This window comes from Neolamprologus brichardi, chromosome 6, assembly GCF_056152115.1.
Source record: "Neolamprologus brichardi isolate AB-2024 chromosome 6, ASM5615211v1, whole genome shotgun sequence".
NCBI lineage: Eukaryota > Metazoa > Chordata > Actinopteri > Cichliformes > Cichlidae > Neolamprologus > Neolamprologus brichardi.
In genome coordinates, this window is record NC_142109.1 from 7,791,832 (window position 1) to 7,809,021 (window position 17,190).

Below are 17,190 nucleotides of genomic sequence, written 5' to 3' on the forward strand. Positions count from 1 at the left end.
ACAGTTTAATTAGGAAACCTTGAACAAGTATGGCTTGTTTGGAAGAAATTTAGGTTTGTGAATTTTTATCTGAACAAGGCACAAGACTTCTGGAACAACCAAAAAGCTGATGTTTGGCTATTATGCACAGAAACAGAAAACCAATGAGCACAAATACCTCATACCAACTGTCAAGCACGACGGTGGAGGGTGATAATTTGGGCTCATTATAGAGTCACAGGACCTGGGCACCTTGCAGTCACAGTAGACCATGAACTCCTCTGTATACCAAAGTATTCTAGAGGCAAATATGAGGCCATGTGTGCAAACAACTAAAGCTTTGCCTATATTAGACCATGCAACCATCCCAAGCACAGCAGCAAATCTACAGAGGAACAGCTGAAAAATGAAAGAAAGTGTTGCAATGACCCTGTAACATGGGGGACTAATGTTGCCTGCATTGATTCATCTCCATGTTTGTTATGGAAGTTGCACTGGTTTGGGACTGGTTTTGTGTGTCACATTTGCTCCATCAATGGCTGTGATGGGGTCTGATTAATTGAAGGTGTGTGTATTTGATTGCGATGATACTCTGGTCTACTTATAGCGCACGCTACACACACTGATATTTTGTCTCTGTGCGGGTATGTCATATAGCCAGATATAAGATGACTTGATTTAAATATATTAAAATATATTTATGTGAGTTGTAAAATGAAGATGCGGTGATATTTAGTCTCTCTGTGCAGGCCAGGGCTTACTGTATGCCGCAGCCTGAAGGCAGAGTTGGGTTTCTGAGCCTGGAGTGATTACCAGCCTTCTACTTACAGGGTGGTGGGTCATGGAGGACAACTCCTGATCCATATCTGGCTCTGGCCTCGGACCGTGTGTTTTATCCCTTCATTTTCTGATCATTGTAGTAATAAGTGATTACTTCAGGTTATGGCTCCTTCATCCACTGTTTAACATTTAGACTCAAATTTATGTTGGTTCTTGTTATTAGTGTATTATTTATTTCTGGATTGTTTTGTTTGACCAGCAATGACTAAAAATTTACACAAACATCATCTTTTATTATCCAAAGCTTTAGTACATGTTTAGGGATTTCATATCCTAGGATTTCTTCCCCCTGAAATTTCCCAAAAGTTGATGACTTTTCCCCCCCTATTAGGATCGACCTTTCTCTTTGTGAAGACCCTGGTATGATTTAGAGGTGCGTTGATCTGCTTGTGTGCTTCAATCAAGATATTTATTTCTGCATTTTCCTCTTGAGATATTTCTAGTTGTTATCCAATTTGATAAAATCTGAAGTCTTTAAAAGTCTTTACTTTTTAATTTAAACTCCCTCTTGAGTTTATCAAAGCCTGTACAATGCTGTTTAAACTGGACACGACTGATTCTAAATTTGGGATCCAGTGTTTGTTTTCACATCCATATTTGTCCCAGATCTGGGATCATTCATGTGTTTTGATCACATTACTTCAATAACTGTTCAACAACTGATCATTTTTTATTTTTCGCTCCATCTACCTACTTGTTACACATTCAATCTGCATTTAAATTCTCTCAGTTTCCAAAGACAACCACACGTGTGTAAGGGAACATTTGGCATGAAATGATGCTGTTGCACAAGTTTTAGAATGTGGCTTTATAAATGCAGAACAGATATGACACTGTATGAGCATGAATTCAACATTGCTGTGCTCACCAATGGTTAAACGTCTCATTTAATTTGGAGCAGCGGGAACATGTGCTGCTAATTTCACTCTGAATGCAGGATTATGTGCCTTCAGTTACTGGTTGGGTGCAGCAGTCCTCTCAGAAATGTCTCTTCCATATCTTTTTGCATCGTTTAGCTCTGGCTGCATACTTTTGCACCTCGCAGCAGATATGATACACTACAGATACACTACAACACTACACCAAGTTATTGGTGTAGCAGCAGAACTGCATGTACACAGGAATAAGACTACACTGATGGTAGTCAGAAAAAGGGTATAAAAGTACTTGGGTTAGGGCTGGGTCAGTGAGGCTCACACTGAGAGTCCAAGGATCTCATGACTTATTAAGTAAAGGAGGCTGACGGTGAAGTTAGCCCTTTCAGCTCTGCACTGAAACCTCTTCTCGCTGTGGTCACATATCCTGTCCCCCCCCCAAACTGTAAGTACTCTGCTTTAACTCACAGATCAAGTCTAACACTGAATATCTTTTGTTTTGTTTTTTAAATTTAGGACAGCTTTGATCATTTTCTTAAGTTTTTATGTTGAAATGCACATTTTTTTAATGTGTGTACACAGGAAAAATGGCAAATGCACAAGTTCTTGTTGGTGAGTTTGTGCCATACAGTCTGTATTCATGTAGTATGTGTTACTCTTAAAGCTGAGCTCTAATTTCTGGTGATTTTATTTAAAAACCTGATTTGTTTTTGCATTTGCTCTTTTGGTGCTCTCTGTCCTTGTTTTTCTGCAGCTACGGTTGGTCCACTGGGAGACAGCCCGGTTCAGATCGCCTGTCCTAACTGCCATCAGATAGTCCTCTCCAAGGTGGACTACTCTGCTGGTTTGCTCACTTACATTTTCTGTGGAGGGCTCTTCTTCTGTGGGTAAGAAGAGTTCAAGCATTGTTTGCTTCACTATGCCAATAAAAGAATTTTACAGATTTCATACAGCTCCTCACAGTGTGGCTGGAAAACCACATGGAAACTGTTTGGAAGTGAAAACATGCAAAAGCTGGACTAAAGATTAATGTCACTGCAGTGAGTGAGTGAGTTTTTAGCAATGGATGGTATTAATCTGTCAAGCTGTTGAGCTCTCACAGATACAGTGTTTTTAGATCAGTGTTGGTGCTGGAATCTGATGTTAGTCTGATCCTATTCATTTCATCTTAAAGGAATCTTTCTTGTAATTCCTCTAGTTGTTTAGTACATGAATGCATAGGGAGAGCAAACAATAGCATTAGCTGAAAAAGCTAAGCTAACAGCCTCCAGCTGCAGATATGCAAGTTGGATCAATTAATCACTCAGTAATCAATAAATTACTGAGTGATGTAGAATTACTCTCCCACTATGTGCATATTGAAATTTATGCCAATGTGCACAATACTGAAATAACATTAAGACTTAAAAACATTGCTAAAGCACCACAGTGCCACAGCTGGTGGTGCAGTGATAGAAAGAAGAAGGAGATGTTTGGTTTTAGTTATTAAACTTCTGTTGATGTGCCAATATTTTTTTTAAAGTGAGCACCACACGTTGAAAACCCTGGCGAAGTAAAGGTAATTCCTCTTCTGTGGATGGTTGCATGTTTACTGGTGTCCCTATGTTTTTTTTTTGTCACAGCTGTGGCATCATACCAGTGGGCCAGCATGTTTAAACTAGCTGCTAAAAATAAACCAAGCGTAATTATGAGAAACTGACTGAAAAATACACAAAGGCTGGATGCACATGTACAGATACTTGCTTTTAAACTGACGTCCAAGCTCTTGTTTGGGATACATTTTTAATTGATCCTAGCTGTTTTGGATCTGTCGGACCTGATAAATGTAAAAATGACAACTTCATTTTTTGAAAAGTATGTCCAAAAACTGAAATATGATATCTGCTGCCACATGTCCTGATATGGTGACAAAATATGACCTTACATGGGATAGTCCTGAAAATGAATGAATGGATCTTTGAAGGTTAAAAAAAATTTAAATAAAAAGGATATGAGTAAATAAATCTGACCATCGCTGCTGTCATTTCCAGCTTTGTTTTAGGCTGCTGCCTCATCCCATTCTGTGTGGACCGCCTGAAGGATGCCAAGCACACCTGTCCTATCTGCAAGACTGTACTTGGGGTGTATAAACGCTTATAACTCAAAGACCTGCATCAATTTATACATGGCTTTTTGCAAACAAAACACACTTACAAAAGGTCACACTAATGAACATTTCCTTATAATTGAATAACTGATAATCTTGTGACTAATTTGCTGTTGGCGTACAAATGAAATTAGGTGACCTTTTTAACAATTTCTCTCTCCAAACCTTTGAATATTAAAACACTGACACCAAGCAAATAACAAGCTCCAATGACTGTTTTAAGGCTGTTTAAAATGTGTTTATTATTAATCTCTCAAATACATTTTCATAGTAAGACTGAATAAAGAAAGTGCTATCATGAAAACTGCTACCCGTCACCCGAACCTGTCATTTTTCTGTTGAATCCTCATCCTTTTAACAATCTTAATTTAAATGGAACAATAAAAAAATAGAAAACAAGTAAGGCAAAAATATGACCTTAGAAATAGTTTATGAAAAGGTTTCAGGAAGATTTAGTCATCAAAAATACATCATTTACAATTTGTCTTATTGCACCTGCACTATTTTGTTCGTTTGAAGCAAATGCCCTTCTGTTTAACATTATTTCCTTCTATTAATGATAAATTAAAACAAAAAAATTATTTCAAGCCTTTATCCAGTTATCTACCATTTTATAATTCATATTCCAATAATTTTCCATGAGAAAAGTTGTCTTTACATTACAACATACTGAGAAGTGATGAGGAGTACAAGAAGAGCGAAGAAAGAGAAGCCAGCGTCTCGGACTGGAGGAGCTTTGCCTGGAAAGAAACGTACAGTCACATTAGGGACCAATAAAACGTTTTGCCCTTGATTTAACTTCTTTATCTGAAAGATTTGTGGAACACTAGCATATCAACCACACAAAAGCCTCAACAAGTGGGCTTTTTAGAAAACTGAAATCTAAAAACTGCTCGATTAATCACTGCCAGTTCTTTTTAAGCATCTTTTATAATGTATTTATTTATATGGTCCAATTCTGTCTAAAGGTAGAACAATATTTTGCATAGTATGCAAAACAACTGTCCATCATTAAAAATATATAAAGAAAATTAAATCTGTCTGTCTGCAAATTCCTACATGATCAGGAGTTGAGCAACTAAATTGGGCACAACTCAGACCCTTTAAGGTTCTTATCTACATCAGGTCTTTTGTTGTCATCATGTTGCCTAGCAGCCACATACCGATGGTTCTTAGTGTTTGTGCACCTATAACACCATTTAAAAATGTATCATTTTCATTTCACAACAGTGGTATGTAGTCAACCAAATATTTAATATCTTCATTTTTCATATCAAGTTGTGATCTTTACACAATCAATATGTCAAGTTTGCTGTAGTGCACGCTTGCACTAGTTTTTCTAACTTGGGATTTTTTTTATAATATGAAAATATTAAGTATTTACTGTATTTCATGCTGGCATCATTAATCACACTGCAGATCTTGCAAGTAAAAAACAAGTTCCCTTTCACCACCAATGTGTTTTTTGTTTTGTTTTTTTTTTCTTGTCAGTGCTTCTGATGTAAGATGATCTCTACATACTCGTAACAAAACACCAGGATATGAGACAAAAATGCTTAAAATGAGCAATTGAAAGATTTAATCTGCACCAGAAGGTCAACTGCTGGCTTAACATTTCATGTTTTCATGCTTTATTTCGGTTTCCTTTACTTCTTGTACTCCCGATCAACACAAATCCCTTCCTGCCCACACTCTTCCTGCACAAGAATGCTCTATGTGCAGACAGTGTGCCATATTAAGTGTTGAAATGTGGTACTGCTGCTTTATCTGAGGTGTTGTTCTTTGAATGTTTTACCCCATGCTACCTTTTGTAATACTTACCCGTGGTGCTGTTGGATCCAGTTGTTGATTTTGTTGTTGAAGTTGTCCCCGATGTTGTTGTTGAAGTTGTCCCTGATGTTGTTGTTGATGATGTGCCCAATGTAGTGGTGGTGGGGCTAACCTTGCCTCCTGTAAGCCCCACGCCCAGGCCATTAAGTTCAGACTGAAACTGTGAACTGATCCAGGTTCGCACCACTGTCACATTTTCATACGACTTCAAAAGTGGGAGGTTGGTGCCAAGAAGACCTTTAACATCACTAACAGTCAGGTTCTATGGAGAACAGAGCAGACACATTTTATTCTATGAGCAAATAAACACACTTACTTTATTCTTTGACAGAAAAAAAAATGTACAATTTAGTTTTAAAACTTATCAGGCCTGTCCAATGGTTTGAGTGAAGTAAATAAATTGAGGAACTATGATGCAAGACCCCCACCCCAAAATAAATAAAAAAAATAAAAACCTTTTTTCAAAATTAGTCTAAAATTCAGAATTCAAAGTGCAGACATGCAACACTGACCTGTATAACACTCTCAAGCAGCCCAGTGAAGGTCGGGAGGTCCATACTGATATTGGTAGACACTAAACCTTGGATAAACCTAAGATCTGCACCCACTGCAAGAATGGAAAAAAATGAGTGGTACGTTAACTTTCAGCTGTTTAAATGATGTTTTTTGTGAATGTGGGTCTGTTTGCTTACGTAGGTAAGATTGTATGAGCTGGTAACTGGAAGTGGAGATAGTGATTGAGCGGGTGATTGGGATAAATGCTTCATATGCGAGGGCAAACAGTTCTTGCTTTTTCTCAGTGGTGCAGCTGGATATGTCCAGGGCATCGGCGTTCCTGCAGGAGATAAAACACACAGGAATGGTGTGTTGAGTTTATGGAATTCATATAACGTTATTTATCATTAAATCAGACTTTTTTTTCTAGTTATCTAAATAATAATTTAAAGATTTATGTGGGTTCACCAGCCTTTGTAAGTGCAGGAACCCTGACAGACCTTTAGCCAACATGTTCTTGTTCAGATATTACCTGCTGCTAATGTGATGTAAAAATAACCTCCAAACACACACACACTCATGCACAGTCACAGCTCTGACGCCTTACTTGATGCTTCCAACCGAAATGTTCCTGATAACAACAACATCCAGGGTGCACAGGTTTGGTCCTCCAATGGCGTTGAGCCCCACACTGCTGAGACTGTTCCCCTTTACACTCAGATACTTGGAGATGATGGCTTTGGCCTTGATGAGGAGAACCAAGCATCGGTGAGAAGACACAAGCATGTAAAGTAAGCTCAAGTTCAGATTTTTTCTTCTGTTTACTCACCAGAACCGGGTCCCACGGCCCGTTTGAAGCATCCATCAAAGAAGCGAGTGTGTCGATCTGAATAATACTCCACATGTTGATGTCTGCCAAAGTGGCACTACGGGACATTGCTCCTAAGATCTGAACCTGATCTTCCGGGATGATGCCGCTGGCATTGTAAGCCTATAAATTTAGGAAAATCAGAAGATATTTAGACTCAAATTTAGATAGCAAACTATTCAAAGAGAAAAACTGCTGAGAACAAACAAAACAATGCAAGAACACCTCTAAAACAAAACAAGGATTTAGGATTTGAAAAAAAGTATAGACTCATGCTTAACCGTCTAAAAGATCGTCAGCAAAAACTGTAAACTCTAATCATTTAAAAAATAAATAGCCACAAAAAGTAAGAGACCAAGAGAGAAGAAACCCCAGTCAGATGCTGATAATATCACTTAACCTTGTAAAGCCCGAATTATGAGGTAATTGCCAGGAAATTATGTATATTTTTTTAAAGTGGAGTGTTTATTGAACCTTCCTTTTGGATCATCTTTGCTACATCTGACATTTCTCTACAATTTATTTAGGTTTATCAGCAGAAACAAAACTGACATGGTGATGTTAAGGTCTTAAAGACTCACAAAAGCCATGTATAAAATATGACACATGGTATCACAGAGTTAAAATTTTAAGGCTTAAAAAATGGAAGTAGTCAGCGCTGTGGACTTTGCATGCCCTCCCTGTGTCTGTGATGGTTCTCTGGCTTCGTTCGAAAGTCCAAAAACATGCATGGGGTTTGGTCGAATACTGATTTTAAACTGACCGTAGGTCAGAATGTGTGTTATGTTTTTCTGAATGCTTCTGTGTGTTAATCCTGCTCTCCAGGAGGGGCCTAACCTGCCTCTAAATCTATGCCAGCTGGGATAGGCTCCAGGAGGTTTTTTTGCCACTTACCTCTCGCAACTTGCTGAGAACAATCTTTGTGTAGTTCTGCTCCTGCACCTGGTTAACGAGGGCATCCAAGTTGTCTTTGACAATGGTGGAATTGAGGCAGCTGGTGAACTGATTTATATCATAGTTTAAGGGGAATGTTAGATTAACGATAGTAACACGGGTTATGAATCCCAAAGTGCAGTCAGTGGCTGAAACACAGAAAGAGAAACAATTTTTGGTTAAACAGTAAATTCTTTCTTGATTCTAATACAGGGGTAGGCAACCCTGAGCAGAAGGGTTAACTGATGGCACCATTGCTGGACTGGTGATCTTTCATTTTTATGGGCCAATGATTTTTTTTTTTTTTTGGCAATGCTATAAACAGTGAAAGGTGGTGGATTGGCCAGATGCTGGCCGATGTGTAAAAATAACTCAGTTGTTTGGTGGTGGCTGTGGCGGAGCTGCCACAGAGGCCAGCAGGTGGATGAGGGAAAGGGGAGGTAGGAGGAGGAGAGACCCGAGGCGGCCGCCGGTCCGAGTGTCAGGTGAGCTGAACTTCAGGTAAGAAGTTATGACCCGCAGTCTATCTGGGTCAGATATAAACCAAGTTTAGGTGGAGTTTATTTTTGTTGTGCTGACTTTTTACCGTCAGTTACAATAACTCGTACTGCGTGCTAGCTAGCATGACGGAGTTTCTATACAGCTGGGTGGGTGCTATGATGTTACTGATAGTGAACTTTATTTTATTCATAAGTAGGGATGGGTATTGATAAGATTTTCACGATTCCGATTCCATTTTCGATTCTGTTTAACAATTCGATTCTTTATCAATTCTCTTATCGATTCTTTTTTAAAAAGGAGAACACTAAGGTCGATTAGCTTAGAATATCCAGTAATGTCCCTGCCTACAATTAAACACATTCACTTACCAAAAATCGTGGGCATCTGCTGTGGCAAATGGGTGCAAGCCTTTTACCACAAACCTAGTCGCTGCTCGGTGACATTCGTCTAGCCTGGCCTGAAAGGAGATGCTACCGGTATACTGCAGTGAGAACTGCCAGCATCTGAGCCAGACTCTGTCTGTCTCACTCAACATGCTCAGCTAAATGCACAGTAATGGCAGGTTTTGTAATAAGGCAGATCGCGCTAACATAATATGCACTGTTAGTTGATTATTTACCTGCCGCATTAACGGGAGAGGCCATGCAAACGTTACCGCTGCTGCTGGGTTGAGATTCACGAGTCCAGAGCGGAATTAAAAACACGACATTCATTTAAGGTTATTGCGTGTTTTGTGAGCAAATGCTTTTGCATATTCGTAGTGTTTCCTCCCTTAAATGAAATTCTCGTAAAGTATAACCAAACTTTTGAGCGTTTGAACCTGCCAGGTTTACCTGCCAGGTAAATGACGCTCCGCAACGTGGCGACGTCATTCAGAGCGACTGGAATCGATAAGGGAATCGTTTGCAAAAATGGCAAACAATTCCAAGGAATTGAAACAGTGGGAACTGGTTCTCAACAAGAACCGGGTTTCGATACCCATCCCTATTCATAAGGTTAGTTAGCAGAGTTGCCAACCATCCAGTTTCGTATTGAGCTGAAAAGGAACGCAGTTTGTCCCGGACTTCAGCTACAATGAAAAAAAACACAAAGCTGGAGTTATTCTGTGTCTTTGCTGCACAGCTGTTTCTTCTTCTCTAATTCTCTCCCCCTCCCTCTCCTGTTTCTACTTCAATCATGAAACTGATCAACGATCAGCTGATCGGCTTTTCTCTCTTGTTTGTTTATCGCCCACTTTGCGCAAGAAAGAGGAAACCAGCGGATGTCGCGCTAAACAACAGCAGCACGTTTAAGCTTGATCAGCTGTTGTTAGAATTTATTTAATATTAATTTCTAGTATCAGCTGATGTTTGCTGGAGCCACAGCTGTAAAGCTGCTGGTCATGATGTCGGTTTGCTTATCTGGTGAGAGGGAAACATGAAGATGAAACCAGGAGATGTCCTTACTGGATCGTCAGAGCTGAACAGGTGATGGAGAAACAGGTTTACCTTTTAGGTGACATGAATGAGTTGAAGGGAAGTTATGAACTGTTTCTGAGAGACAAATAACACCAGGATCGGTTTCTATGTAGCTGAGAGCTGGTAACTGTGCAGGGGCGGATCTAGCAAAGTTTTGCCAGGGGGGCCAGGTAGGGCATTAACAGGGAGAGGTGGGCACAAAGAAATACTTTTCTTTCTTATTCTCATTTAAAAATGTCTCGCTTTTATTAAATAATTATCTGAATCTTACAATCAATCAAATCTTACAAATCAAAGTTTTTATCTGATATAAAATGTATAGAAATCATACATATACCAACAAGACTGTACATCACTGTCACAACAGCATTTGTTTTCATTCAAAGGCTTTATGTCTTTAATACCTGGTGGGCCGGTCTCTAGTCAAAATGCCCGGGCCGATTTTTTTGTCCCAGTCCAGCTCTGGGCACGACACGCAGTGAATTAATCTAAGAAGGTGCATTAAAAAATAAATGGCAGGGCCAGCGGTGCGCATCGCAAATTAGCTCGCACAGACACATTAGTTGTGCTGTTTCTTAATGACAGTATCTTAGCTAACAACCCCAACTACCAGATTCAACTTAATTGGCTAAAAATAACTTAGCCTACCGGTGAGAGGGACGTTGCTAGCTGGCACTACCTGACAAGTTTAACTGTCTTCAGAACATTGCAGAGGCCTTATTGACAGTATTTGGCTCTACATATCTGTGTGAGCAGATTTTCTCTCACATGAGTCCTCAGGTAGCCGTCTGAATGCTGGACACTCGGAGACCTGTGTCTCTGAGTGGGACACCAGAGATCACATTAACATGTGTATCCCTGTATTAACAAACAGCCATATTGGCCCAGTTTATTTTTCTTATCATTGTTGTGAGGAGACCATAAATAGCATTTGCATTTTCTGTTGTACAGTTCATTTGCTGTTATGGATAAAAAGTCTTTTTTTTTGTTTCAAAATAGCTGATAACTATTCAGTGATAGCTGCCAACATCTGCGACAAAATATAATTGTATAAAGTTGTTCTATATAGTGTGTAACTGTTAATATAGAGCGTTATTATATTTATTGCTAATGCAATCATATGGCACACTGACTTCTGAGGGAATTTTAGATGGTACTCATCATCAGAAAGGTTGCCTACCCCTGTTCTAATACATGGACCGAGCAGTTGACAGAAAGAAACCAACCTGGAGATTGCTTTAACTCATCTGGAATGGACATCTTTATTGTGCTCTTCAGCTTCCCGATCTTCTGACTGTCCACGTTGTTTTCCTTGAGAACACCCAGGAAGTACTTCAAGTAGTTGTTCTTTGTTTTCTGCTCACAAGAACAAAGGGAAAGAAGGAAAGGCGCATAAAGAACAAGGTTAACAGCAAAAAACAGAAACTAAAATCAAAAAATATAAATGTTTGCAGTCATGTATTACTCACAGTGTTGAAGTGATTATAGAAGGTTGAAGACATATACAGCGGCAGCATCCCGAGGTCTTTCAGAGTTTGCTCAGTCCACACTGAAGGAGCTCTGGTTATCACGAAAACAGAATGGTGATTATTATTAAGAAGGACACAAAGGGCCAAATGTAAAAATGTAAATCTGCTGACAAACAAACACGGATGAAAATCTGCCACAGCGGTGAAGCGTTTTACGTACCCATATCTTGTGTTGCCATTAGTCATTCGAGCCTGAACAGCAGCTGCTTGAGCAGAAGTGAGGCTGGGGCAGCTTTTGAGATTTTCCAAGATGGATGAATCTGAGTTTAGGATGTAGGACGCATCCAGGATGCAGCACATGTTTCCCAATACTGATATTTCCTCTTTAGTTAAGCTTGTGTTTGTTATGCCCTTTGAAAATAAAAGAAACAGAAATCCATTTCAACTCAAAACACTAAACAAAACCTTAGTGTGATGACAGTTATTTCCATTTCATGCAATTATTAATACATCTAATCTTTAGAGCTCAAGAAGTGGTGTGTGGTTCGAGGACTCACCAGGCAGCTCTTTGCATTTTCAAACAGGGCAGTGCGCTTGTAGCTGAGCGCTGCAGAGAAGACAGAGAAGTCTGCATTTCCCAACTCTGTGAAATAGGCCCTGCAGCTGCCCTGCGGCACCAGTGAGTAACTGCAAGAGGAAACACAAGTGTGACAAGCTGTAGCATCCACCATTCAGCTTTAATTCAGAACAAACAAACAGGATTCTTACTCATAATACAGCAGCACATCTGGAGGGTAGAGGTTGAAGTTGGCAGCATCGTCTTTAATGTAAGTGTACATGCAGGTCAGCTGTTGATTAAAAAAAAAGGCAAAATAATTAGCACCTTGTATCGTCCCCGTTTATGACGGAGAACATGTGTAAGAACGCTCCATGACTTGTTGGATGGTAACGCATTTTTGTAATTTTGCCTTCTCCACCAAAGCTGGAAGTCTGCACGTTAATCCACTGTGGTGGTGTGCAGCTGCAACATGCAAAAATTGCATCTTTGTTCAAACATTTATTTCCCTAACTCTATGTGCCAGAGTTATATACGGTGTAATCTATATAACCCGATTCACAGGGTATGTATATATTGTTTTAAGTGTGTTTTAAACAATTGTTAGTTTCTCCTTTGATGTCCAATATGTTCACTTTTTAATATTTGAGCAGATATGAAGGAGATTTTAAATATCCCATAAATGCCTTGAATACTGTACCTGAGACTCCACTAGTTTAACCTTCCTGCTGCCTGACCTCCGACAGGCTTTGATCAGGTTCTTGACTTGCTCATTGCCAATGTTCCTCACTCCAGTGCATGTGAACCCTTGAAGCACAGAGGATGACAAACTACACACACACACACACACTGTTAGCTCTACTCAAACCCATTTGCAGGTTGTTTTGATTGATTTGATTGATCTCCCAGACTGATTTGAACTCACTTGTTTGGACTTCCCAGCTGTGCAGAGGCGCTCTCTGTAGCTACCGACTCAAAGAACAATTCAACCTAACAAAACAAACAAACAAAAAGAGTCTGTAATAACAGGCATGTAGCACAACACGACAATAAAAACTAAGCTGAGGGTTTCATCTTCTACCTGCTGCCTTTTCCATTTCTTTCTGTTGAGTATGGTTATAACGTCGTTGCTACTGGAGAAGCCCACCAGCAGGGATCGAGGGATCTCAGTGGCCAGGTCATCGGGAACGTTCTGGATCACTTGCACGCTGTTGGTGTTCACTGATATGATCTGAGAGAAGATGGGAAGCATTGTGAGTTAACTCTGTGTGGAAAGCTTTCTATCTTCACCCAAAGCAGCTGATGGAAGTGTGCAGTTCAAATCATGCTCAAGTTATAACAGAAAACCTGTCATACCTGACTGACAAAGACCTGCTGGATGATCTGAGGACCAGAAAGGAGGTTTGCCACCAGTGAGGGAGTTTGGGAGGCACTTATCAGCTGATTACCAGAGATGCTCAAGAACACTCTGGAAGGTACACCAATGATGAGAGTGCCCACACTTATCAGCGATGATGAGCTGTTGATCTGGTGGAAAGGATGGAAGCAGCACACGCATAAGTGAGTATGACCACAAAGATGACTTTGATTTTTCTAAAGTCAGGATTCAGTCTAAAATCTGCAACCTGTATGATGCCCGAAGACAGCAGAGACTGGATGATGGTCATGGCCTGGCCTTCGCTCCAGCCCGTCACAGTGGAGAGAGTGCCGATGGAGTTTATTAAGTCCTGGGGTTTGATTGAGCTGATCTGATTCAGTGACATGCCAGTGCTTTGGCTGCCGAGGGCAGAAATGACTGTGGAGTCAATGTTCTGACCAAAGTTCCCTGCCAAAGCAGCTGTGACCTTCACACGTGAGAGGAAAACTTTGTCAGTAGAGTCAAATTTATGTCTACAGTGTAAATATTCTGGGGAACAAAACTTTATTAAGTTAATAAAGGAGAGCTTAGTGCTCTTTTATTCATCTTTCCATTTCACCCTTCTTAAAATCACTTACCGCCAGAACAAAGAGCTCTACACCACTCTAAATAATAAACACCAGATTCAAAACAGGAGCCTGCAAGTGAAACTAAACCCAATTTTATGTGGGTGACAAATTTAAGGAAATAATAAACTACTTTTTACCAAAATACCAGGCAAGATGCTGAATCTCTAAAAGACTGAAATATTATAACATTCATTAGACATGAATGTTGACCTTACCTATCCTTAAATGTAGGTATGTGCATTTCTTAAGTTGGGTTCCCTTTCAGTTGATTCACTTGGTACTAGTGATAGAAATTTCGGCTCGGCACACCAAAAAGAGCCGGCTTTCTTTGGCTCTTCAGGTTGTTTTGCTACTTTAAGTAATTTATTATCAACAACAATATAAAATTACGCACAAAAGGAATTACTAATGTTACAGAAATGTGGTTTTATTTAGGGCTGTTCGATATAACGATATATATCGGATGACGATATAAAAACATCTATCGTTTTATTTTACGCTATCGTTTGTTTCCTGGTGTCGCAAAATAAACTGTTTACGGCAATATTTTTTCACCGTTTTGATGGTCACTGTAGTGGCTATATTAATTTCTTAAAGTTCTCTCTTTCTCTTATATTTAATATAACCACACTACGGACGGACAAGCGCCTGTTTTTATGCGTTGTCGTTAGCAACAACAACGGCAAAACCATTGCATGTCCGCTTGTTTATTTTCCACATACACCTTTCAGAATAAAGCTCAAGATTTTTGAAAATAAACTGACTTATGTGAAAGATGGTGAAGGATGAGAAGCAAAAAAGAGCCATCAGCAATGTTCCCTCTAAGCTGCGCGCATGCGCAATTGCGCACTGCTGGCACAGCCTCTGCACACAGAAAATCTGCGTTGCGCACAAAAAAATCTAACCTGAATTGCAATTAAAATTAAAACTTTAACAACTCTGTTTTGCAGTGTTAGTCAGTAAGTGACTGGCTGCTACCGTATGGGATTAGAACGATGCCACCTTATCCCGTAGTCTAGCCAGTGATGCGATTCACATTCGTACATACGCAGCTAATCAACGTCATTGACAGGCTATGACAGCGTCCTTATGTGTGTTCCAGCTAGCAAAGCGGCGTGGCTGATGTGGAGTAGTGATGGTAAATTTGATTATTTTTACTGAATCGAGTTTGAATGAGTCACTCACCAAAGATCGGATTTTTGAGTCATTTGAGTCACTGAGTTAGTTGACCAGAGAGTGCAAAAAATGTACATTTTCACTCAAACTTAATTTGAGTGATTGAGTGATTCAATCACTCATCTTCTAAGATGAGTGATTGAAAAAGAAAAACAACTATTTTTAAAGAGCAAAAAATATATATTTCTAAAGGGAACATTTATTTTTATTTTATTTTATTAGTATTTTCCTCAAATGTGTCAAATATATATTTTCTCATCTAAATGTCCACTGAGCTGTGTGCCAGGGGGCGGTAATGCTCCTTAACATTGGTTGCCAACCAAGAAGAAGAAGAAGAAGCTGTGAGCCAGGAGGGAGGGGGTGAGTTGAGTCCTGAATGACTAACTTACGCTATGATTCAGCACAAGTGGGAGGGGGTGAGTAACTCAAATGTGCTGTTAGCATGTTAGCAGAGCGATGCTACTGTGAACGGAGGAGCTATTTTGTTGATGTGTGCTTCTACTCAGGGTTTTTTCTTCCAGTTCAGAGCAGAAATTTTTTTGTTAAGAAACTGGCTGTTGTTTTTTCTACACAATTTTAATTATAAGCAAGATATATTTCTACTCATGAAATTAGTTTGCTAACAGCAACAGGGATGAGTCAGTGAGTCAGTTGGGCTTGTGAATTCACGAGTCAGTAAAGTGATTCTCGAGTATTGAACGAGTTGTTCATGATTCGCGCATCACTAGCTAATTTCTAGTTTTCCTGTGCAGCGTTTTGCTTTGCGTTTTGGAATGGACTCCAAACTGAAGCGAGCAAAGCAGAAATCTTCTGTTCGCCCCTGTCCTCAGGGATGCAGTTTCTCTTTGCCTGACAATGACCAGCACAATGCCTGCCCTGTCTGCCTGGGGATCGTCCACGCTAGGAGAGCATTGACGGAGCCCGTATCCTGTGCGTTTTGTCGCCAGCTCCGGCGCTCGACCCTGGAAAGACGGGTGATGTTTGTGGAAAAAGTGCTGGGATGCTTGGCTGTCGCACGGCATCACCCTCTCCCTTCCAAGTTTGGAGCCCTGGCGTTTTAGTGGGCTTTTTCCTCCCACAACAACCAAAACCCGCCTTCCCATGTTCCCAGACTTTGTCTGCGAGCTAATGGCATCATGGGACAAACCTCTGTCTACCCGCATCACTGTGACCTGCTATGGACAGTACATGGAGTTGGACGGCGCTGAGGAGGCTGGCTTAGCTAATCCACCCACTATGGAGCCGTCTCTGGCTGCTTATCTGGCCCACTCCCATAACCATGGTGTTGGTGGCCCCGCAACTCTGCCGTCCAAGCACTGCAGATTCTCTGCTTCACAGCTGGAGAGGATTAATTGGGCTCAGGCTGGCACTGCTCGCACCATGAGCTCCGTCACCATGCTCCAGCCATACCAGGCGATGTGCCTGGCTGAGCTTGGATCGCTGGTTCCTGATGACAGCCCGCTTGCACCTCTTCTTAACGAGGTCAGAGTCGCCATGGATTAAATCCTCCGTGCGTCCCGCTGTGCAGTGCTTTCCCTGGGCAGAGGGATGGCTTCGACCATAGTGGCGTAGAGGCACCTGTGGCTGACCTTCTCTGAGGTCCCGGATAGGGACAGAGCTGTATATCTGGACGCACCAGTGTCTGCGGCTAGGTTATTCGGACATTCAGGCTAGATTCGATCTGAGGAAGAAGCAGACAGAAGCTCTGTGTGGCATCATCCCCAGACGTCAGGCAAAGCCCAAGCTCACAGCTAGCTCTCAAAGGCCCGCCGCTCCTCTGCCAAATGGCAAGGGACCGGCGCTCACTGCTGTAGTGGGTGTGCTGCCAGCAGGAGCACATTCTACGGCCCGAGCTCCACACCAACCGGCATGAAGCAAAGGCCAAACCCTTGAGCCTCCGGCGGGACCCGCCACCCAGGAGGCAATAGCCTCAACCCTTCTAGCTGTGGTTTTGAGTGGAGAAGGGGTCCAGCGGCAGGGAGACGCTGCTTTTACCCCTCTGCTGCCGCCCAAGAGGTACCGCTTAAGTTTGGTTCAGGTTGTCAGCCGCAGAAGGCGCGGCACTTTCCTAACACTGTC

General features: G+C 41.0%; 2 protein-coding genes across 2 annotated transcripts in view; one reads left to right on the forward strand and one right to left on the reverse strand.

The window, feature by feature from the left end:
- The first annotated feature begins 2,281 nt into the window (after positions 1-2,281).
- LOC102778361 (lipopolysaccharide-induced tumor necrosis factor-alpha factor homolog) lies at positions 2,282-4,152 on the forward strand. Its single transcript, XM_006804380.3, has 3 exons — positions 2,282-2,306; positions 2,449-2,581; positions 3,725-4,152. Exons 1-3 carry the CDS (start codon positions 2,282-2,284, stop codon positions 3,831-3,833), a joined length of 267 nt encoding a protein of 88 aa, XP_006804443.2. The 3' UTR covers positions 3,834-4,152.
- The window catches only part of mslnb (mesothelin b), a 48,234-nt gene continuing 35,108 nt past the window's right edge, over positions 4,065-17,190 (reverse strand). Inside the window, exons 81-97 of the mRNA XM_087841588.1 lie at positions 13,575-13,793; positions 13,306-13,476; positions 13,031-13,180; positions 12,875-12,939; positions 12,650-12,779; positions 12,162-12,241; positions 11,951-12,080; positions 11,614-11,804; positions 11,394-11,484; positions 11,151-11,280; positions 7,928-8,115; positions 6,995-7,156; positions 6,773-6,909; positions 6,363-6,505; positions 6,183-6,277; positions 5,662-5,932; positions 4,065-4,580 (exon numbers count right to left, since the gene is read on the reverse strand). Of these exons, the coding sequence (XP_087697714.1) occupies positions 4,495-4,580; positions 5,662-5,932; positions 6,183-6,277; positions 6,363-6,505; positions 6,773-6,909; positions 6,995-7,156; positions 7,928-8,115; positions 11,151-11,280; positions 11,394-11,484; positions 11,614-11,804; positions 11,951-12,080; positions 12,162-12,241; positions 12,650-12,779; positions 12,875-12,939; positions 13,031-13,180; positions 13,306-13,476; positions 13,575-13,793 (2,439 nt within the window). The 3' untranslated portion in view covers positions 4,065-4,494. The remainder of the gene's footprint in view (positions 4,581-5,661; positions 5,933-6,182; positions 6,278-6,362; positions 6,506-6,772; positions 6,910-6,994; positions 7,157-7,927; positions 8,116-11,150; positions 11,281-11,393; positions 11,485-11,613; positions 11,805-11,950; positions 12,081-12,161; positions 12,242-12,649; positions 12,780-12,874; positions 12,940-13,030; positions 13,181-13,305; positions 13,477-13,574; positions 13,794-17,190) is intronic.

Coding starts and splice junctions, on each gene's coding strand:
- LOC102778361 (XM_006804380.3), top strand. CDS start 2,282: ATGGCAAATGCACAAGTTCTTGTTG. Junction 2,307..2,448: donor AAATGCACAAGTTCTTGTTG/GTGAGTTTGTGC, acceptor GTTTTTCTGCAG/CTACGGTTGGTCCACTGGGA. Junction 2,582..3,724: donor GGAGGGCTCTTCTTCTGTGG/GTAAGAAGAGTT, acceptor TGTCATTTCCAG/CTTTGTTTTAGGCTGCTGCC.